At 39.5% G+C, this 24371-nt stretch overlaps 1 protein-coding gene across 12 annotated transcripts in view; it reads right to left on the minus strand.

Moving 5' to 3' along the window:
* The window catches only part of LOC127574060 (band 4.1-like protein 3), a 134660-nt gene that overhangs the window by 44340 nt on the left and 65949 nt on the right, over window positions 1-24371 (minus strand). For all 12 annotated transcript variants that reach the window (XM_052022680.1, XM_052022681.1, XM_052022678.1 and 9 more), the window contains exons 6-11: window positions 21573-21648; window positions 14774-14992; window positions 13386-13473; window positions 9246-9398; window positions 5316-5413; window positions 3097-3272 (exon numbers count right to left, since the gene is read on the minus strand). In XM_052022680.1, the coding sequence (XP_051878640.1) occupies window positions 3097-3272; window positions 5316-5413; window positions 9246-9398; window positions 13386-13473; window positions 14774-14992; window positions 21573-21648 (810 nt within the window). The remainder of the gene's footprint in view (window positions 1-3096; window positions 3273-5315; window positions 5414-9245; window positions 9399-13385; window positions 13474-14773; window positions 14993-21572; window positions 21649-24371) is intronic.

Raw genomic sequence — 24371 nt, forward strand, 5'->3', positions numbered from 1 at the left:
ATCTCACACAACATACATATGACAAAACAGGCCCAATATAAGCTTGAGGAATAACTCCTAATTTTCCTGTCTGGGTAGTTTGCAGCCTTCCTGTTGCCATATCAAATTCTCCAACTTTAGGTCATACAGAGATACAGCATGAAAACAAGGCCTTCAGCCCACCAAGTCCACCCCAACCATCATCCACCCATTCTACACCAATCCTACACTGATCCCATTTTCTTTTATTCCCTCCACATTTCCATCAATCCCAGATTCTACCTCTACCTACACACGAGGGGCAACTTACAGTGGCCATTTAACCTACCAATCCGGATGTCTTTGGAATCCAGGAGGAAACTGGAGCACCCAGAGAAAACCCATGAGGCCACAAGGAGAATGTGCAAACTCCACACTGAGAGCACCTAAGGTAAGGATTGAACCCACGTCTCCGATGCTGTGAGGCAGTGGTTCTACTAACTGTGCCACCCTGCCACCTCCTTGTCTGTATCAGAATTGGCCATTTATGACTGTCCTCCAACTGTGATTTTGGCTCAGTTGTTCTCTCTCAATTAGTACAGCCTAATTAGCTGGGCACATCTCACAACCCTATTATTAGCAACACATAACACAAAGTATCACCAGCCTTCAATTGCCCTACTAACCCATTTCACCTGGCCTCACCCTACCACAGATATTCCTTTTGTCCTCTCCTTTCCTCCCGCCACCTTCTCTGCAACTCAGAATTATCAGTTCAGATCAAGGGTCTTGGACCTGATACGTTAATTTGTTTCTTTTTTCCCCTCACAGATGCTGCCTGACCTGCTGAATATTTCCAACATTTTCTGTTTTCATTTCAGTATCTTTAGATTTTTGATTTCATATACTGATTCCAATGAATTAGGATACGGGCAGCTGGATTTTGAAAGCCCTCCAGTTTATGCTGAGTAGAATGAAGGAGGGGAATGATGAGCGTGCTGAAAGAGTCAGGTCTGGAGGTAAAAATGGCAAATGACAAATGCTTCAGCAATACATGAGTTTTAGATAGGGTGGATTTGTATTGTCACTCTTAATATCTGCAGATGGCACCTACTTCATGAAAAAGTCACATGACTAAGCTTCTACACAACAAAGCTAGGTTACAAGTTATAACCCAAAGTATTAATTACTACTGATAGGATTACATGAACTAGAATTGGCTATGGAGTCCCTCCAGTCCATGTCATCATTCTACTAGGTTACAATGATCTGCACCATAATTCTATATATCCGTCTTTGCTGAGACAGACTAAATTCAATTGGAAAAAAAAAATCACACCTACACAATTTTAATATACTGCAAGCTTCGTAGCACTTTGGTGTTGTAAATCTATTGTACTCAGCAGCAAGATTGCTTATATGATATTGAAATGTTCTCAACCAAACATAATAAGAATGTTCAACTTGAAGTATGAAATGGATTATGAGCCGTCCAATTACCATCTACCTTCTATTCCTGCTCTTCCTGGAGACTATATCTGACTAATTACTTGATTTTCTTGTTGCATCCTGCTTGAGGTAACCCGTAATATTTTATTCAAACTCAAACTGAGCTAAACCCACATCTCCTCCATGATACCACATGAGACACACTACAAGCATTTTTCCACTTCTTGTCATAAAAATAACCTTACAAGCTTTCAGTGTGTTTGACTCCAGTTTCCTCCCATATCCAAAGATGTGCTGGTCAGTAAGTTAATTGGTTACTGCAAATTGCTCCAAGTGTAGAGATTGTGCCAAGTGCAGAAAAGAGGATATTGCCAGGACTCGAGGGATGGGTTATAGGGGGAGGTTGGGCTGGCTAGAACTTTATTCCTTGGAGCACTGGACACTGAGGGGTGATCTTATAGAGGTGTATAAAATCATGAGGGGTATAGATAGGGTGAACACACACAGTCTTTTTCCCGTGGTTGGGGAATCAAGAACTGGAGGGCATAGGTTTAAGGTGAGTGGGGAAAGATTTAACAGGGACCTGAGGGGCAACTTTTTCCACCTAGTGGGTGATGCATATATGGAACAAGCTGCCAGAGGAAGTGGTTGAGGCATGTACAATAACAACATTGAAAAGACATTTGGACAGGTACATGGATAGGAAAGGTTTAGAGGAACATGGGCCAAATGTGGGCAGATGGGACTAGCTTAGATGGGCATCTTGATTGGCATGGACATGTTGGGCCAAAGGACCTATTTCTGTACTGTAAGGCTCTATGACTCTACTAAGCCAACCAAGTTCCACCACTTCATAAATGCTTGCATTCACACTCATCTCAGCTCTCTTCCCCACCCTCCCCAAATGTCAATAACCAAAATCTTTATTCATAATTTTATCACCTCCAAACTTAACTACTCCAACATTTCCTTAATAGTCTTTCAGTGTCCACCCTTCATATATCTAACGTTCAAAGAAAATATCTTGCACCTACTGCTGGTATGTTGTCCTCTAGATACACTTGCATTCCCATAATTGTGGACTCCAGGTGTTTCTAACATACATCATCACCTAGTGGCAAAGTATACATTTATTTTTGATTGACTGTCTGAAACTCCACCTCTACCATAACTCAGACTCTCTATAAACTTTATTTCTTTGCATTTAAAAATCTACTTAAAATCTACTTTCCAACTCTTCCTCAGTCATCCCTAAAATGGGATTTGTCTTCACTTTATTATCCAGTTTGAACTGCTTTGTTTGCACAATCACAAGTTTGTTGTACTGCCTAATAAATGCAAGCTCTCTTGGAACATAAAAATTGCTCCACGTGCATTTGACATTTCTATTCTATTTTAGTAGCAATATAAAACTTTAAAGTAAATATTTTAAAACATTCAGTTTAAAAAAAAGAACAAATGCACTAAGCATTCATGAATTGATTTCCTTGGTATTATTTAAGAGCCTACATTTTTCATTCATTAGATATTCACTTGGTGCATAAGTATAACTAAACAAAATAATAACAAATGTCATGATCCTATTTCACTATTTAAACTGAAATTGCACACTAACCAAATTTGCAAACAGCCAAGCAGTGTCACTAACAAGCAAAAATTCCACATCAGATTGCAACTCGATTTCCTTACCTCCATCTAAGCTACGTGACATGGTGTAGCGCTTGCTGGAAGAACGTTCAAAGTATGGCGCTGGGCGGTCTATAAGGGAACTGGCTCTCCGAGTCTGGGCTTGTGTTCTTCCACTGTAGCGGAATTTTGAACCCAGTGTGAGGAATTTTTTTGGAGGTGGCTCAGGTGAAACTAATCTGCAAAGAGATGATTGGTTTGCATGAGAAATAGCAAATTTTGTGAAAGTGATCATCTTTTACTTCCTCAACAATATACTTCAAATTTATGGTGACACACAAAGGTTGAAAATGAACAATAATCCCATAATTTATTCTCAAAGTTTATACAGCATCATAAATCATGTGGCAAAGTCAAGTTCTGATATTTGGGGAAGGGACAGATGAGAAGAAATATCTTGCTATAAATCTAAAAATACAAAGGTTGCAATAACCATACTGTATTTACACCATGTTTCCTTAATGATCTTTCAGTGTCCATCCTCCATAAATCCAAATCGAATGGCAGAGCAGGCAAGAACCACCAAATGACCTACTCCTGCTCCTATTTTCCTGTTTCTATAGGTCCTACCTGCCTGTTTCTATAGGTCCTACCTGCCTGTTAAGATGAAAAATCAAAACCTGTACCTCTATATCTAACCCTCCTAGAGCAGCCACCAAGAAACAATCAACTGGTCAATCACATAATCTGTTGTCTAGAGGAACCTTGCTCTACATAAATTGGCTGCACCATTTGTCACATAACTGCACATCAAGAAGTAACTTATTTAATAATGTACTTCATGATACCCTGCACAAGTAGTATAATAGTTTATAAATGTATGCTTATTCACTCTTTAAAGCCTTCCTTAAAATGTAACTTCCCCTTCACACTCTGGCAACTCCTTCCCCAATATCACCTGGTACCTATGCTTTCAAAGGAAGATCTTGAGATTGTTTGTACTAAGAAGCTCATTGTGGAACAACTAGTATCTAGTGTTCTTGGATGGAACCAATAGTGATTGGCACAGTGTCTTTGGATACATTTCTATTTGTCTTCACTAACTTATCAATTTGGATGCAAATACAGCAATAACTCTTGACTAAAAGCAAATTTATATTCCCAATTAGAAATCCACAACCTCTTTTAGATGTTATCTAACCAAAATTTACTTGCAATTTTTGGATTTATCATGCATTTCCTTACTAGTTTTGTGACTAATCACTGCTCACACGTTTCTTCATCCAGGTATTAACAGAAATTTCCTGAATCAAGCTGGAAATCTAGGCTATTAATTCTGCTACTCATACGCTAAAAGAACTCTTGAATCCTTGATCTCCCAATTTACCTCATCATAGCCCTTGCACTTCATTTGTCTACCTGCACTACACTTTGCAACTGCAACACTATGTTCTGCGTTCTACTTTCTTCTTACTAAATGTAATTGTGTATGACATGATCTGTCTGGATGACATGCAAAACAAAAGCTTTTCACTGCATCTCGGTGCATGTGACAATAATAAACCAATACCAGCTTAGAGGATACTAGTCAGTGTTCTGCATCCACCAGATCAACCTTGATGTTGTGGCATTTTGCTTCTTCCATTTTGCTGTCACTACTCACAACAGACTTGAAAAAGTAAACTTAATAAATTTTTTTCTCTAAGAACTCTGTGTGCACTCATACTGGGATAGTAATAAATCTTAAATTATGGTAACACATTTCAGGCCTCTGACACATTCCATAATTACAAGATGAAAATAGGTATGGCATTTGATAATCCATTGCTGCATCCTATGTTAACACACTGATCAACTTCTGCATTTATGGCAAAAATGGAAAATGAAACATTGATTTTTAATTGATAATCCTGGATTATATTTAAAATACTCCAAATTTTAAGATTTAAATATCTGGAAATTTACTTCAGTCATGTTTTATAAATATTTGGTATGACCATATCAAATTGTTTTATTTCAATAGCAGCGTAAAGCAAGTTAAGATAGAGTAAAATAACAGAGAAATTTGCTATATATCATGTTTGTGTTAACTTTGTTCACAGTAATTTAAATTCTATTGTAATCTGAAATTGTGGTTTTGGTGATAAGCAACAGTTTAGATATAATATCAGATCCAACTCATATCCTATTGCTATGTTACAGAATTCTAAGAAATTAAAACAACTTGGCTGAAGTCATTTTTACATGGTGAATTCCATGTCAAAAAGCCAACTTATACCTACCTGAAGAACGTGTGATGCTCAATGCACACTTTCCACAATCGTTTGGCTGCTTTGTGGTTTGGAAGTTTAAATCCAATGGTGCTCTCAAACTGTTCATGCTAGGAGGGAAAAATAAAGTCTCAAGCTTTGAGAAAATTGATAAAAATATTATACATATCATGACTGGGACACTGCAGTCTCCCCTAAATTAACCACTTACTTGCTTCCACAGACTTTCTCATATGGTTCATTGTAACATCTTCAACATTTGCTCTCAGGTTGCTTTAATATCTCCATATCTATCTATCTGACAAACCTACTTTAATATTTTCTATTTAGCTTCCATCTATCACCTGTGCTACCTAAGGCCTGGAGAAGTGTCTAAACAATTGAAAACTTTGGGTCTGACATCCTCAAAGTGTAATGGTGAACAAATGCCCTCCACAACTGACCTCAGAGTTTAAAAAGGTCAAGCAATCTCTCTCCCACTTCTTTCTGTTGTTGGAAAGAAAGGGGAAAAACATACTCTTCACCAATATTACCTATATTTTAGCTTTAGTTATGCAATTCTCTAAATGCTCAGAGGTTTAGGTCATTCTTTTCCTCCAGCCATTTCCCCACCCACCTTCTGCAGCCTCCATACACTTAGTAGGCCATCCGACTGAACAGTGCTACAATGAGACCCAAATGAGTCAAACAAACAGGAACCCTGGCTTAGAGGGCTCCATAACAGGCAGTGTGGCCTTCCTTGGCAACACCTCCCTTCAAAGTCCTAGCAGATCTGCACCTTAAATGGAATGCTCTGAAGTCCCAGAAAGATGCATGATTCCCTACACACTTGGTTTTTAGTTAAAAAGTGCTAATGAAATTTAAATTCTTGTTGACCCACTCATGAGCAAAGTGTCTGGCAATAAAAGGTGTTTGTCTTTTTTCCTTCCCTTAACTGTACAGGATAGGAAAGATCAGTACTATTTTAGTAAGGCATTTGTTAAGGACAGATAAGGGACTAAACAGCACACTGGCAGTGACATGCAACTGCTTCAAGTACTTCAAGTGTGTTCCAGCACCATCTTGGTGCCATCAGATCCTAAATGTGGACACCACTTTATAAAATGCATGAACCAATAAGCAGAATTAATTACAGCAACAGTTAAATGGAAGTTTATAGGGAAAATTCTGTGAAAACAAGGTAGTTTCAAATGGTACATTACAGGCAATAGGGAATTGAGCAATACTGGAAAATATTTTTAAAAACTACATCCGGAGCTTGTTTTGCACCATCCAATTCCCTTTTGCATTGTTAAGGAAAAACTCTGACATAAAGTGAGCTAGCTATGCACAACTGTCAATTTACTACCCAGATAAATTTCATCCCAAATAAGTTCTTCAGCTGAAATTCTGAAGGATTTGGAATAAAGTTAGTAATTGACAATCACTCTTTCACCTCCAAACGAGAAGTGAGATTGCAATTAGTCAACTAGCCCTCTTCAGTATCTTGTCTCAGGTTTATATGTGATTTGCTAATTTAAAAAAAAGTAAAGGATGAAAATTAGGTAATATGTTTGGAAACCTAACTTTCAGTGACAACATGTTGTACAAATGCTCACCATTCTTTATAATTAAGATTACAACTTGCACCAAATTTCTACATATTTGTATAGTTGCACAAATTTGAAATTGATACAAATTCATCTAACTTAGCACTAACAATTTATGATTGGTTAATGTGTACTCTTTGTGAATTGGTCTATACCACAGAGATTAATAAACTGCTAATCAAAACAAAATTAAACAGGGTGCAGTGTTGCTCACTGCACCAGAAAGGCGTCTATCATTTATCCTACTGTACTGCAAAAATGTAATGACAGCAGGTTTTCAAATGTAAAACGTAAGGCTGGCACTCAGCCACTCAAAATACAAACAGAAAATGTGGCACCAATCCAAAATGACTGGCACTGAACTAAGGAATGCAAAAAGCTAATATCTGTACTGTACTGATCTGTTCTGAATGTACTTTGTCTGTTCAATTGTGTTGTCTTTTAGCCAATGTTGGAAGGGGCTTTGGTAAACAAGCTGGCAAAATAATTTTTATTCAAATATCATTAATAAATAGTAAAACAGCACATCATGGTCAAGGTGTCTTAAGGTCTACCTCTTGCATTTTGTAATAACAGATTTATTATTTTATTTATTTAAAAGAACACCTGAATTCTGTGGTTTTATCTTTTAGCAGCAAGATAAGGCAGGTTCAAAGACACAAGAGGGACTGCAGATGTTGGAAATCTGGAGCAAAGCACACAAAACTCAGTAGGTCAGGCAGCATCTATGGAGGGTCTCAGCCCAAAACCTCAACTGTTCATTTCCCTCCAGAGATGATGCCTGACCTGCTGAGTTTCTCCAGCATTTTGAAAGCAGGTTCAAAATTTGCTTTACAGTGCCCCAGAATTTGCTGACAGATGTGAGCTGTACTTGTTCATTGCTGACCTACTAAAAGTTTCCACCAACATCTTGTGGCTCCCTTAGTGAGAACTTGCTCGAAGAAACTGGCCCTATCTTCAGTGGCAGGGCCATCTGTGCTATAAATAGCAATACATAGTGGGGGTGGGGAGGGGAGCAGAACAAACCACATTCACAGAACAGTTAAGTGGTACTGAAAAATGTTTCAGCCTCTTATAATAATAATACAGAAACAAAGCTAAACTACTTACAAAATTCCAATCAGTCAAAAATACTTAAATAAAATCAAACCAGTTAAAAGATTGAAAATACAAAATCGTAGTCCCCTGCAGCCATTTTGTCTTATTGAACATAATGAACTCCCTGTGCCAAATACAAGCCAGTATAGATTGTTCAAGTGACGAGGAGTTCAACATCAGAGTGCAATTAACGAAAGGCCAGGGAATAGCTGCCTGCAGTTTCTTGATTTGTGTGGTATGGAAATCCCAAACTTCCTGGCAGTTAGGAAGAAGCCCGCAGCTGCAGACAGAACTGCCAACATTCTCCCACTGAATCCAGGCCACCTAATCTTGAATGCCTAACAATCAAACTATAAACTGAGCTTTTCTGCTTCCACAGTGTTGGTTATTTCTGTCACACATCTTAAAATATGAAAATGTTTAAAACCACGAATACCCCACTGGAGAAAGAATTAAAATGGATCCCATGGAAACTACAAGGAAATAATACAAGCAAAATGTTTTAAGTGTTCCTAACAGAGACAGCTACAAAAAGGCCCGATCAATTTCTAGCAGAAAGAGAGAGTTCATCAACAACATTAAGAATACATAAATCTGTATTTTAATAATTATAGTTCAATTTAATATAACGCTCATGTAACACAGAAGAGTGCTACATTCTTAAATAATGTAGCAATTAAAATTACAGTTCTAAACAATCCACATGAACAGAAATTATGCTATTGCAATGGATGTGTTTGTGTGGAGCAAATGTTGGTAAGATATCTGTTTAAGGGCCAACAGGACTCAATGGTCACTTTCTGCACTGTACAATTGTGACATTGTGGCACACATAGGAGCACACATAGCTCTAGTGACGTGGTTCAATCCTGATCTCCAGTGCTATCTGTGTGGAGTTTGCATGCTCTCCCTGGTTCTCCAGTTTCCTGCTACATCCTAAAGATATGCAGATTAGTAATATAATTGGCCATGGTAAATTGCCCCTAGTGTATAAGTGAGTGGGAAATGGTGGGAATATAGAGAGATCAGGTTAAGGGAAATTAGTGAGGAATGGGATTGCTCTGTGCCGTGTACAGGTCGATGGGGTGAAATGGCCTCCTTCTATGTCATGAGGGAAATATAATACCATTTTTGCAGTGAACCCAGGTAGCATTTCAGTTATTTATTAACTATTTTCAGATCTTGTTTGCAATTTCTTTCGTACAAGTATTACAGTAGTGACCAAAGTAGATCCAAACCTCACATTTGAACTTACTTCACTGGGCCGGATTTTAATATAAAAGTTGTTCCTTTTGTACGAGATCTTGAGAACCTTGGGCCAGGCAAATCTGTTTATTCTCAACCGGTCTCTGTAGATCAGCAATCCACTTGCACACACACCAAGCATAATATCAACTCCTTCTGAATCCTTGTAAGGCAGAATAATAAAACAATAACAATACTTCTTGAACCCAATGTAATTTTAGTTATCACTAAACATAAAATTTCATAAAATATTATGGGACTTTTGAGTACATTTTGTTCATTATCACAAAATAGTAATAGCCTGAAAATGCATCAGAACCCACAAGTATCTCAGGGTGGAGGGTTGAAAAGGTTACAGAACATTAAAAATGAAGTGGAACAGCTCTGCCAGTCTCCAGTAGAGAGAAGGCTGAGTAATTCTGGTATTGGGCTGCAGCCAGAAACTAGTCCACTATTTTGTACATCAGCTGCAGCAGTCACCACATATGTGCAGGTACCAGCTAATTGCCCAGTCCTCATAACCTGACACTGAGTCGATGGGCTTTATTTTGGGTGCTGATGAGTCCCGTACTAATGCACTCATGCCAGTGGAATAAGCCCATCAGAACTCTCATGATTCTATTAGTCAAGTAGCATAAACACTACAGAGTTGTCAACATGTGTATTGTAACTCTGACAGAAAACCTGAAGCTCACATTTATACCTGTCACATTTACCCAATTTCCACCAACATTACATCAGAGGATCAAGAGAACTTTAAAAAAAAGCCACAAATTTCTTCAAGTACTACAGCAAATGGGAATGGCTGGAGCTAAAAAGAAAAACAAAATTTTCTTTTTGATTGCTTCATTCTAAGCAATTATAACTTGTACAATGTACAAGGTTACTATAAATGGCTAACAGAGAATTTCTGCAACAAATCAGGTGCAGAAATAAAATAATCTGCTGGAATTTAGCAAATACACCAAAGCTCAAGATATTTTCGGTGTTCATTTGGCTAAATATGGGATTCCTTCACTAATAATTGACAAGCACCAAGTTGTAACTTCTTTTTCCAATCTACCTCTTATATTGACGGGAAAGAATGGTGCTCAAGGCTGGTGGTCTATCCTACTTTTGGCCTCCACCATTATCACATAATGAATACAAAGATGTTCCCTGTTCATTACTTCCTATTCTGCTTCTTTCCCAATCTTTCCTTATATATGGTTTGCCTCCTTTGCCAATGATCTGTTTTGATTGTCAAAATCAAAGACTTTTCCTCTTTCCACAGCCTCTTCCACTTTCCTCCCAAATGATATCCTCTATTATATGCTTTCCTTTGTATTTATAGTACATTCTTCTTCACTGTTCTTGAGCATGCATGGAAGTTTCCATTTCACAAGTACTGAGGCTAAATTAGTTGCACCTAAGTACCCTCAACACCCATTAATCAGAGCCCTTTTACAAGTGTCAGGGTAAAGTGTGAGTCAATGGGTGCTTTGAATAGAAATGTGACTTGAGACAACATCTTGCTTGGAGGAAGCCAGGTATAAATACACAGTGCACACATCCAAGCTTCAGTACCAGCTGTGATTATATCACAGAGTCAGTCAATCAGCTGTCACTGAAGTTCAGGAACCCATCTCGTGGAAACACTTAAAAGGTCAAAAGGGTGGTTCCTTCTGTTGGAAGAAGTTGGCTCCAGTTCTTAGACATGCCATTTTGTTTTTTTTTGTAGCTGCTGTGCTTAGCAAAAACTCAAGGTCATGCTTGCCACGTGTGTGATGCCCAATTGGCTTCCTTGGGGAGGAATGGACAAGGAAGTAGTCTCTGGGATTAATCTAGTTCCAAGATGATAAACCCAACCTCCAATTTATCAGCTACCTCAATTGTTCTCAAAATCTATAAACCAATGCCACATACTATATTTATCCCTCTGCTACAATTTTATGATCCTCTGCATGCAGTGGACCAATGAATACGAGCAGCACAAAGTCACCCTCTCCCATCTCAAGTATATCATTGTGGAACTAATCTGACCCAGTAAGTCAATGAGGCAGTCTAAATATCGATCCATCTGCTGCTGATCCTTCACCACAGCTCATCACCTCCAGTCTTGACTATGGTAATAAGCTGTTAGCCAGTGTTCTACCTTCCACCCTCTATAAATTGAAGCTCATCCAAAATCAAAGTCTCATTCACATAACCCACCAACACCCCCTCCCTCAGTGCTTGCTGACTTACAATTACCCAAGTTTAGAAAAGCCTCAAATTTCAAAGCCTTACCTGCTTTTCAAGTCCCTCCATCTCTCAGCCCTCACTCTCTATCTTACCCGTTCTCTTCCCTTATATCACTCCTTCAAACCTACCTTCTGACCAGGCTTTTAGACACATCCTCATATCACCTTGTGTGGCCTGGGGTCAGTTTTTTTTAAGAAAAGATAACAATAATAAAAACACAGAATGTTGGAAATACTCAGCAAGTCAGGCAGCATCTGTGAATGTTTCTTGTTGATGACCTCATCCATAGATGCTACCCAACTTGCAGCATTTTCATTTTTGTTGCTTATTTCTAGTACCTACTGCATTTTACATCTGCCTGATAACATCACCGTGAAGAAGCAAGGAATGCTATATGGTATTAAATGTGCTTTATAAATGCATCTTGAACAACGCCCATGAAATAAACCTTGCAATCTACTGTCAGAGCCAGGCAGGTAGTCAGTAACCTGCTAATGATTAACCCGTCAGCTTATCAGAAAAGGTCTCTCAAGGGTGACAGAAGAGTTAGGATCATTCATGGGCAATGCCTAATAAATCTGTAACCCAATCCTTAATAGGCGAGCTGCTCTTGGCTGGATGAGCAGCAAGCAGTTTGCTAATGCTCTGTTAAATGTTTTAACCTGCTGAACTGCAATGACTTTTTGACATACGTTTATGTTTCTGAAATATTGAATTCTGCCAACCCATGTCTAAAGAATTTAGACCAAGACAAAGCACAAGTTCCTATAGGGAAAACAGATATTTTAAAGGAAGTCAGGTAGATTCCTTGTTGGAGTATAACATGGCAACTCTCTGCTGAATAAAGCAAGTACTTTCCTTTCTGGAACCAATGCCACAGACTCAACAGACTATGGTGCTTATTCTGATTAAATATAAATAAAAACTGTAAAATTGGACTTCTGTTGCACCCTTCACTTCTCCTTCAGCAATGACAATTGCTGTCATGATTGTGATGTAGACAATGACAATCGATTTGGATTCAGCAAACTTCCACATACAGCAAAATGATAATGCCTGGATAACCTACTTTGGTGATGTTAATTGAGTGATAAATATCAGTCAGAACACCATGGTTTACATCCCTGCTCCGTTTTGAAATAACAGCATTAGATCTTTTACATCTATCTGAGAAAGTAGATTGAATCTTATTTTAACACTTCATCCAAGCTACAGCATCTTAAACAGTATAGCCCAGAAGGATTGCTACAGAGGATTGTTAGCCAAGATTTCTGAACACCTTGCTTGAACCGACAAGCTTCTCACATAAGTGCTACCAGCCGAGCCACAGGTGACACTAATTTTACATCTCACTCGACACAGCCCTTTCTGCAGGTTTGCTGTGATTATGCACCAGACGTAGGCAGAGGCCAAGTACCTGTCAAATGCATGCATTACAAAACTTCTACGTGAAATTCAGATGCAAGATTTACCCAGGAAACACCTATACTTAAACTGGGTTGTGAACTTTATTCTTTTAACGTTAATTGAAGGATGGCAGTGAAGGGGTGTTGGGGTTAATCACAGTTCATGAACTTCTGTGTGATCTGTACATTTCCAATGAAACAGCAAATCATTTGCTGACGCTATTTACACTGTAGATCAGTACTTTGATGGTATCTGATTGATCAAAGCAATGCTCATTTCCTTCCTTTCTCTAATCAGCCCTTATATTTATACAGCTGAACTGACAGACAGAAAAGAGTTCCAATCAACTGGAATAAAACAGCTGAATCTCTAGTCCCTTCCTAGTAATGTGGTTCTTTGGCTCAACATCATTATTGACAAGTATTTAATTTTTATCAAAGTAAACTTTCCAGCAGTAAATCAGTTTGTCAGAGATGGAAATATTCTGAAATAATAACCCACTGTTTAGTTGCTAAAGTACCTTGGCATGATGCAGGTCCACTCCATACATAGATAGCTTTTTGGCATTTTCCAAAAAATGCATCTCTGCTTCAGCAGGTGACATGCCCCTAAAATGTATAAGCAACAGTTAGAATTTTATTCAGCTCATCTAACAACTTCAACATTTTGAACTTTACAAATCTATCCAAAAATAAGAAAAGCCTCAAGCTCTGTGCATTTTTGCGCAATGCCATGCATCTTCTTCTGAAAGAACCATTTTATTTATCTGGGGGAGAATACAAAGTTTACAAAATGGCAATATTCATGCTTAGAAATGAAATGCAAGAGGAGACACCACAGACTGCAGATGCTGGAATCTGGAGTAACAAACAATCTTGCTGGAGGAACTCAGTGGGTCGAGCAGCATCTGTGAGGGGAAAGGAATTGTCGATGTTTCGGGTTGAAACCCTGCATCAAGACCAAGTCTAAGAGTATGGCCAACGGGCAATTAATAACCGAGATGCTATCTTGCATTTTGAAGACTAGGCAAGTAGGCCACATATTTCCTAACACAAAAGTCACTGGATTAATGGCAGCAGATGCAACTCTCAAGCGAGATGAACTGAGGACACAGGTTCATTACTGCAAAAAGGTGAACTATAATGTCCTCAGAGAAATTATATACATGCCACAAATAATCAAAGAATCAGATTCTTCTGAATTTAACCATGTAGTCAATGAGCTATCAAAGGCTTTGATATTTATAGTCTTAAGCACTGTACATTGCACATTTAGATAAAAGGTTTCAAATCTTTTCAGAAAAGTTTAATCAAAACTTCAATACCTGGAAAATTAAAAACAAAAATTACTTAGCATCATTGATTATTCATCAATGCTCCAACGTATACATGTACGGACAGACAACATACTACTTTGAATCCAAAATGAATGGCAGTGGACCATTGATGAACGACTGTTCTATGTCATGGTAATTAGCAACAGTGAAGCTAAGTAACAAGTTATCCACAGGGAGCACTGTGTATATTCTGTGTGCTGCTGTTGTCATCTGCTTTTTAATTCCAGTCTTGAAAAGGCACGAGACAGTGCCTGAGAAAAGGAGCATGTCAAGAGAGGCATTTGATAAATTATGAAATTTACAAGTATTTTTCACAAACCTCATACAGTAATCACAGCTTACACTGCTCTTGCTAAACAAAGATCCAAGGGTGTTGGAAGTTAAAATATCAAAGCAAAAGCTTGTTGTATTTTTTGGGCAGTTAGGATTTATTAGTGGCATGTGACTTGCCTTGTCCATTAGATCTAACAAAATCCAAGACTAAATTTGTGGACTGGTTTACAGGTAACTCAGTGAAGGCTGGCTGCCCATTTAAAGTATCAAATTAAACGCTTACACACTGTTACACGTACTTGTGGCTTTTGTGTAGTTCTATCACTTTTTCTTCCAGTTCCTTAGTTTCATTTGGAGCAAAGCGAAACTCACTGATGTACTCAGTGCCGTACTCATCTGGGTCATAATCCCCAAGTTCTGCCTGGACTGTGTATGAACCAAGCAAGACGTGTGTGGCAAAAGAACAAGGCAATCGTCCAGAGACAATGTCATCCCTCAGCTGCAAACACAAGTAGTACCTACATGGGAGGAAAAAGACAATGAAGCTTGAGATCTTTCAAACTTTTGGATACAACTGAAATTCACTGTTGATTCAGATTTAAGAAATGACAATTTTCAGGAATTGATTGAAAGCAAATGCCTATATTGCATGGCAGAGCTTCCCAAGGATATAGTCATTTTTTTTTAAAAATCTCTTTAGTCTAAACAAAAGAGTATGATTTTGATTGAGATACAATGTTGATTATTCTGAACTGCTGCAATATAACAGAGAAAGTCACAGGAATCCCCTTTCAGCAACTTGTCTCAACACTAAAGACATTCTTTGCTTTTAGTAGAGTAAAACTGTGAATAATGAAATCAAGACTGATCACAGAAACACTCAATGATCCAGCCCAAAAGCTGTTCATTTTAAAATAGTGCTTTTGACTTTCTCTCCCCAATAGTTTTAGAACAATTGTTAATATGCAAGAAGATAATTTTTTAAAATGTCATTCACAGGGCATGGGCATCACAGTCAAAGGCAACCTTTCAGAAGGCCTTTGACAAGGTGCCGCACATGAGGCTGCTAAACAAGATGGGAGCCCATGGTATTACAGGAAAGGTACTAGCATGGATAGAAGATTGGCTGATTGGCAGAAGGCAAAGAGTGGGAATAAAGGGGACCTTTTCTGGCTGGCTCCCAGTGACTGGTGGTGTTCCACAGGGGTCAATGTTGGGTCCGCTACATTTCACGTTACATGTTAATGATCTGGATGAGGGAATTGATGGCTTTATGGCCAAGTTTGCTGATGATACAAAGATAGGTGGAGGGGCAGGTAGAGTTGAAGAGTCAGGGAATCTGCAGAAGGACTTGGATAGGTTGGGAGAATGGGCATAGAAGTGGCAGATGGAATACAGCATAGGGAAGTGTGCAGTCATGCGCTTTGGTAGAAGGAATAAAGGCACAGACTATTTTCTAAATGGGGAGAGAATTCAGAAACTGGAGGTGAAAAGGGACTTGGGAGCCCTAGTGCAGGATTCCCTAAAGGTTAACTTGCAGCTTGAGTTGATAGTAAGGAAGGCAAATGCAATGTTAGCATTCATTTTGAGAGAATGAGAATATAAAAGCAAGGATGTAATACTAAGGATTTATAAGGCGTTGGTTAGACCACATTTGGAGTATTGTGAGCAGTTTTGGGCCCCATATCTAAGGAAGGATGTGCTGGCATTGGAGGGGGTCCAGAGGAGGTTCACAAAAACGATCCCAGGAATGAAAAGGTTCATGTATGAGGAGCGTTTGATGGCTCTGGGCCTGTAATCACTGGAGTTTCGAAGGATGAGGGGGATCTCATTGAAACCTACCAAACATTGAAAGGCCTGGATAGAGTGCATGTGGAGAGGATGTTTCCAGTGGTGGGAGAGTCTAGGACCAGAGGGCACAGAAGGATGTTCTTTCAGAGGAGGAATTTCTTTAGCCAGAGGGTGGTGAATCAATGAAATTCATTGCCACAGACGGCTGTGGAGGCCAAAACATTGGGTATATTTAAAGCATAGGTTGATTGGTTCTTGATTAGTAAGGGCATCAAAGGTTCTGGGGAGAAGGCAGGAGAATGGGGTTGAGAGGGAAAAATAAATCAGCCCTGATTGAATGGCAGAGCAGACTCGATAGGCCAAATGGCCTAATACTGCTCCTATGTCTTATGGTCTTTATTGCCCAGCTCTAATTGCCCTGCATTGAGTGGCCTTGCTCAGCTTTGTCAGAGGGTAGTTAAGAGTCAACAAAATTGCTGTGGATCTAAAGGTCACATACTCAACCAGGTAAGGAAAACCAAATACCTTACTCAAAGGACATCAGTGAGCCAGATAGGTCAACACATCAATTTGATGGTTTATACAGTCACTGTAATTGATGCTAGCTTTTTGCTCCAAATACATAAACTGCATTCAAATTTCCTAACTACCTGATGGGATTTGGACTTGTATCTCTGAAACATAATGACATACATGTCCTGTAACTTAACTACTATGCTGCTGCATCTCCAGACTTTGGAAGATGACATTGGCAGTAAGCTGCCAACATTTTCCTGTTTAACAAACAGTAACTTTGGCATTTTCATTAATATGTGTCCTGAAGTGAGGGCAGCAGTGGGAACAGAATTTTTCCAACTGAGCTCTAACTCACAGGGAGAGTGAAGTTAGGAAATAACCCACCACGGCTGGAAGGGTCTAAGGTGACAGCATTTTTAGATTCCCTTCAGTTGTTTGAATTTATTTTAAAAAGTCATTTTAAGTCTTAATTAATTCACTTTTAGAATGTTTTATTAACTTAACAGTTAGTGGATTTTAAACAGCTCTGAAAGCTTCTGGACATCAGAAACATTCAAAGCTGTTGACAACTTGCCAAGCCAGAGGCATGGCTTAACTAGCTGTCAAACATTTCTTTGCCTGTTTTGTAACCACGTCTTGTTCTTCCCTATCCCATGACACCAGTTACGTTGTGCAAGGTCCTGTTGCTGTACAGAGCCAAGCTGTGACTGTTGGATCCGCCTCCTGTCAGCAAGTTCCCATGGAGAAATGCGCAAGCATGATTTTACAGTTGAACAGTGAGGTCAGCTAGCTTGTTACTTTAATATTCTGCAGTCCAATAAGTTTTGATTAATTCTTCCAAGACCTACTGTTTAAAATGGAATGAAATTCTACAATGGCAAATGAAGAATTCAACCAAGACAAAAGAGAGACTGCAGATGCTTCTTTGATAGTGCCACATGTTACTTTACACCAACCTAATGTTATATATAAAAAAGACAAGGCCACTTCCACAGTGCAGACCCTGGAAAAGGCAGGGGTCTTACTCAGCTCAAGCCCCTCACCACAGCTTCCAGCTGCATTGAAAGATCTCAGCAGAGCGGGATCACTGAACGATATGGAATACTGACCAGAGAAAGGCCAGATGACAAGTCCCAGAGCTCTATCAAAGGAATGGCTCAGTTGGCAACCATGCAATCAGAAGGTGCAATACACAAAAAGTGCTGGAAGAACTCAGGTCAGGCAGCATCCACGGAGGGAAATAAACAGTCGACGTTTTGGGCCGAGACCCTTCATCAGGACTGGAAAGGAAGAGGGCAGAAGCCAGAATAAGAAGGTGGGGGGAGGGGGAGGAGTATACACAGGCAGGGGATAGGTGAGTTCAGGTGACAGGGGGAAGGTAGGTGGGTGGGGGGGGGGTGAGATTTAATAAGCTGCGAGGTGATGGACAGAAGAGGCAAAGGGGTGAAGAAGGAGGAATCCGGTAGGAGCGGGCAGTGGACCATGGAATAAAGGATGGGGGAGGAGAGGAGAGGAGGTGGGCAGGTCATCAAGGCAGGGGAAGGGAGCCATAGGAATAAAGGGGGGGGGGGGAGAGAGAAGAAAAAGAAAGGGTGGAGTTACTGGAAGTTAGAGAAATCGATGTTGAGGCCGTCAGGTTGGAGACTCCCAAGGCGGAATACGAGGTGTTGTTCCTCCAACCTGTGTCTGACCTCAACATGGCAATAGAGGCGGCCATGGATGGACACGTCAGTATGGGAGTGGGACGTGGAATTGAAGTGGGTGGCCACCAGGAAGTCCTGGCTGTTGCAGCGGACGGAGTGAAGATGCTCGATGAAGCGGTCACCCAATCTGCGTCGGGTCTCACCGACGTACAGGAGGCCGCACCGGATGCAATAAATGACACCCTCAGGCTCACAGTAAAACACTGCTTCACCTGGAAGGATTGTCTGGAACTCTGAATAGTGGAGAGGGAGGTGGTGTAGGGACAGGTGTAGCACTTGGTGTGGTTGCAGACATAAGTGCCAGGGGGGTTATCAGTTGGGAGGGATGAGTGGACAAGGGAATCACGGAAAGCACAGAGAGGAGGTGAGAGAAAGATGTGCCTGGTGGCGGAAGTTGCGGAGACTCAGAAGGTGGCTGGTTCAACAACCCACAATCCACCTTGCTAATTTGGCCACTTTCCCCAGTATCTTAGTAGCTACTCTGAATGCCGCCAGTGTCCAGGTTGCATTATCCGAACCAAAGATACAAACCCTTCAATGAGTTGTAACGATTTGCAAATGCTGTCTTATCATTACAGCTCCGAATATTTCTTCAGTTGATTATTATTGAAGGATGACATAAAGCCAATTGATGAGAGACACTTTCAACTACATCCAAGTTCTAGAAGTTCAAATTGCATCTTTAATCAACTGAATTACTCATTAGCCAGAAATCAAGTACCAGAGCTGGTTTTAAAATACAAAGGCAAAATTATTTTTCCTTGTCCAATATTTCAAGAACTAACAGGTATAAATTTGAAAGTCTCAGATACATCAGTTGATTATCATTTCAAAGTTCCAGTTTGTGCACTATGATTGGTTTTACTTAAATTCCACCTCTGACTGGAAAATACAGCACTTTGCTGTGAACCATGAAAGACAATTTAATGAAAATACAAGTTGCTGTTTGAAAGAAAATAGTCTAAATAACAGCAACATACAGACACTTGAGACATGCATCTTGAACATAATTGGCTTTCACAATAGTACCAAGTCTTTTTCTATAATGAATGCATTTCTAAATTATCCTACAACCCATCCATGTAATCTTTTAGTTTTACAACATGTTGACAAGCTCTCATTACCACTCTTCCATCAGCTTCTACAGAAGGAAGCAAAACATGTATTTTAACAGGAGGGAGAGTTGAATCTAGAACAACTACTACTAAATTTTGAGTTGTTCTAGATTCAGCATTCCTTGGAGGATCTTCAACTTATTTGATGACTTACATTGCTACAGTTTTGGTCCTCCCCATTACCTTCAAGTGGAATTAAGATGCACACTTCCAGGATCAACTATTATTGAGAAGGAATGCGACAGCACTGTATTTCAAAAGCCAGAGAATCACAGTCACTGTCTGCTTTTATCCAACAGTTGCACATAATTTGGATTTAAAGAGAGAACTACCATATTTAAGTAGGGAAATCTTCCCTAGTGTAGCGGTTAGTGTAACGCTTTACAGCGCCAGCGACCTGGGTTCAATTCCGGCCACTGTCTGTAAGGAATTTGTACGTTCTCCCCATGTCTGCATGGGTTTCCTCTGGGTCCTCCGGTTTCCTCCCACATTCTAAAGACGTACAGGTTAGGAAGTTTTGGGCATGCTCTGTTGGCGCCAGAAGCGTGGCGACACTTGCGGACTGCCCCCAGAACACTCGACGCAAAAAGATGCATTTCACTATGTGTTTCGATGTACATGTGACAAATAAAGATATCTTATAATATTAGCTGCTCTACATGTGGAGTATCAATTTGTGGATCAAGGAAATTTTTTAAATGAATGCATCATTAATATGCTCATACGATAAAATGAATTAAGCACTTCTAAAAATTGTTTTGAATCAGAACATTGAGTGAAACTTTCCAAGTACATGAACTTTGAAGCGAATTACACTAGTCACACTAACTAAGGTACATCTTCAATAACAGGGAAAGCATTCAGGAAAAAATGCAGTGCACCACACAGATTGAAGTACACTGCCAATTGCTGAGACAGAACAAGCTCAAAGCACTCAGCAGTGAAGAGCCAGATGGCAATATTTCAGGTGTGGACTCTACCAAAATAATACATTCCATATGTCCTGATAGCCTAAAATAAATCATTCTTAATGTAGTTCTACCAGGATGGCAAGAGTAATGCAATCTGCACAATATTTCATAAGGACATATTTTAGATTGCAAGATTACTGGTAATATTGTGACTTCTTTGCTTCAGGCAAGTTGTACCCTCAATAAAAGGAAAGATCCTGTGGTCATTACATTCTACTTTCAAGCCTTAATTCATTCTCTTTTGTTATATCTGCATCCTCCATCCAAGTTTCTTTGAAATCTATTTCTCCCAGCATGCTACGGATTCATCACTACATTCTCCCTCTTTCAATTCTCCTTTCCTCTATTCCATGTTCACCTCTCCTTGTTGTGAGGGAAGGGGTATTACACAAAACACTATTTGTTCAAGTTTTTGAAAATCAAATAAGTAAGGATGCTGGAATCTGAAATAAGGAAAATGATGGAAACATTCAGCAGGTCAGGCAGCAACTGGTCAGAGAGAAACAGAGTTAATGCATCATTCAAGCAAGTTTACAAGAAAACAGAACTAACTTGTTTTCTCTCTTTCCCAGTTCTGACAAAGGGTCTACGGCATGAAGCATTAATTCTGTTTCACTTTCACACATGCTGCCAAATCTGGTGAATGTTTCCAGCATTTTTAATCAGTTTTTCTTCATTTTCTTGGGTTAGGTTTAGATAGAATTAACCATTTTTTAAAAATATTCTGCCATTTTGTAGCATACTTCTGTTTTAAAATGTCTGATCTAGAGTATTTGGCTTCATTAAATGTTATAAAAATTGTTTGCTTTGATGTATACTGTTGATCTTAATTAAAAGTAACTGAAAGCAATTTCATGGAATTCAATCTCTGTTTCACACTATGCAGGTATGGCTCATGGTCTCCTAATCTTTGGAAGGATTATCTCAAGGAAACCGTTTACAAAACAATGTTTGACCATAGTAGACTCAACTGCAGACAAAGAAACATTTTTTTCCACTCACCTTGTAATGTCCTCGGAGAGCTGAGCAGGATCCGGAGGATAAAACTTTACATTGAATGCAAACTGCCACAAACCACCTGGATTCAAAGGATTCAAATGACAAATCATTCAAAGGATTGAAGCTTGGCTTTGAAATAATTACTTTAAGAACTGCTTCTTCCCTGCAATACAAATCCATCCAGCAATTTTTTTTGATAAATTCAACCTGGACCTATCCTGTGCTTTCTTTTCTTTATTGCAAATTTCCTAAATGCTCCTCTCCTTCCTGCAATGTCATCTTTAACAAGTTCAAAATTGTCCAGTTATCTGCCTCTGCTGCTTCTCTCCTTTCCCCAGCCCTCTTTTGAAGATGTCTCAGCCCACAACAAGCATCTTGTTAGTTTCTCTCCTCTCTTCCCTTAAGCCTGCTCCAAGCTCTTTTTGTTTAGAAGATTCACCACCTGCTTCCTTGAGCTTTCTCCCATAAAAACATCTGACCTTCCAACTTCCCATACTATCCCCTATATCATCTGATATTGTTAATAATTCTCCCTTTCAGATACTGTCCCCATCTCCTTCAAACCTGTCATCACCAAAAAAAAATCCTTGATTTCTCCATTCTTGAAATTTATGCTCCATTTCCAACCTCCTCTTCTCCAAAATCCTTAGAATATTTTTGAATCTTCCAAACTCAAGTACTTCTTTTGCAGAACTCCATGTCTGAATTCCTTCTGTCAAATTCCTTCTGTTTTCTGACAAAGAGTGACCCAAGTGCAGGTTTGATGTGGCTGGCTATGCCATCTTCTTCTGCCACCTCGCCATCGTTGTCTGTCTAGATGAGCCACCTTCACTAGATAACTCGAAGATGGCAGAAGGATCGACAGAATGATAGTGAGGGAGAGCTGGGCTCTAGCTTTAGCCTACATGTAGAAACCGACGGCGTTTTCAGATGGTACTGCAGGCCCTCACGTAGATTAAAAGTGGTAAGAGGCCAATGTTAGCTTCAAGTCACAGCTAAAGGATCACCTGCAAAAGTTCCTCTTCCCACATAGCACCATTATTTCTTGCAACTCCCAATGGAGCCCTCACTAGCCCCATATCATTTTTAATCTACATGATGCTGTGCAATATAATCTGAAGAACACACCATTGGTTTCCACATATAGGCTCTCCCTCATCACTACCAGCTACAATAGTCAAACTGTTCAACACCCAGCAGCGAATGAGAAGAAACTTCCTCCAATAATGGGAAGACAGTCTTTGATCCCCTTGCTATCGACTCCCTCACTTACCTTGGAAACTGAATCAGAAACTGAAAGGAGGTTTTATACTGGGGGGGGGGGGGGGGGGGGGTGGGAAATAATCTACCAGGCTGGAGTTAACTAGATACATGTAATCATTAGAAGTTCACCTGTTTTCATTTGCTACCCAAGGTAACAGCTGCTCACCAGAGTGACAGGAACTACAAACTTGCCTGATTAGAATTCAAGCTTTAGTGTGATAGAGTGATGATCATGCTGCAATGAATTCATCTCACATCATGAGATGTCAGACTGCAATATTTTGCTGATTTATTGCTAACTTTCACTTAGTTTCTAGAGTGACAAAATAGTAGTTCAACTGCTACAAAATGCCTCACTATTTCAATCAGTCCCTGATACCAATCTAACAGCAAACAATAAATTAGAAGTCTGATGTACATGGAAGAATATGGTTCATCACTATACCTGCATGCCCTAGTGACCAGTATGAAGTCAGAAAGATATATTCCAAATGCAACTGATAAAGGGCATATGTCATTAAACAGAAAACAGCTACAGATTGTAAAATATACAAAAATGCAAATGAAATCACAAGTGAACAGTGTAAATATGCAATGCATTTGGGACATCACCTTTTTAATTTTTTTCAAAACGCTCATCATTTCAAATAACAACTTCATGGATAGGAAAACACTTTTCAATTCAGCACACCACTTTTAGTGAAGTTCTCCCTATAATCCTACGAATCATTGATTTTCTACTCCTATTCAAGTTCTACCAAGGAGTACCTTTCCCAACCTTGCTCTCTTCCCAAATCTGGCACCTCACAATCTTCCATATCTTTTTTTGAGTTACCTGCGGAGTCTACGAACTATCTACGTACTTCTAAAATGTTGACATTCTTCTATTCTATGAACTACGCTGACACTCCAAAGCTAGGAGAATCTATGCAGTAACTCCAAGACACTATTCTCGTCAAGCTCATGCCTTTCTTGATGCACTCATGCCTCTGAACAGTTCCACAGCCACATAAAGGGTTTGATAATAAATTAACTATTCTGTATGCAAGTGGATAACCTAACCAATGGTAGGTTACTTTAGGTTATCCCAGCTTTACAAAATGTACAGATTTGCAGTACTGTTGGATAATAATTGAGAACAGGAACTGTGGCTGAATTTTCTTCCCCTCTCCATGAGAAACAAACTAGATATCCCCTGTGCTGCTCCAACTGTGGGAATATATCAAAGGAGAAACCAGAACCTGGAGGGACTCTAGTTTGTGTGACTCAGTAACACTTAACCACTAAAACAATGGTAAAGTAGGATCAAAGCTTTAATTCTGTGTTGTTTACATTGATGCAAGAAATGTGAATTTTGCTTGCAAGTCCAGCATTTATTATACATCTCCATTTCTTGAGAGGTTGGTGATGGCAAGCTGCTGAACTACCGGGAAGAATCAAGCACGTTGTTTTATGTCTGAAGACATATATCGGCCAAGCCAGATAACAACAGCAGATATCCTGACAACTCAGTAGTTACACTATCACCAAGACTGGCTT

The sequence above is a fragment of the Pristis pectinata genome, chromosome 9 (genome assembly GCF_009764475.1).
Source record: "Pristis pectinata isolate sPriPec2 chromosome 9, sPriPec2.1.pri, whole genome shotgun sequence".
In the NCBI taxonomy this organism is placed as follows: domain Eukaryota; kingdom Metazoa; phylum Chordata; class Chondrichthyes; order Rhinopristiformes; family Pristidae; genus Pristis; species Pristis pectinata.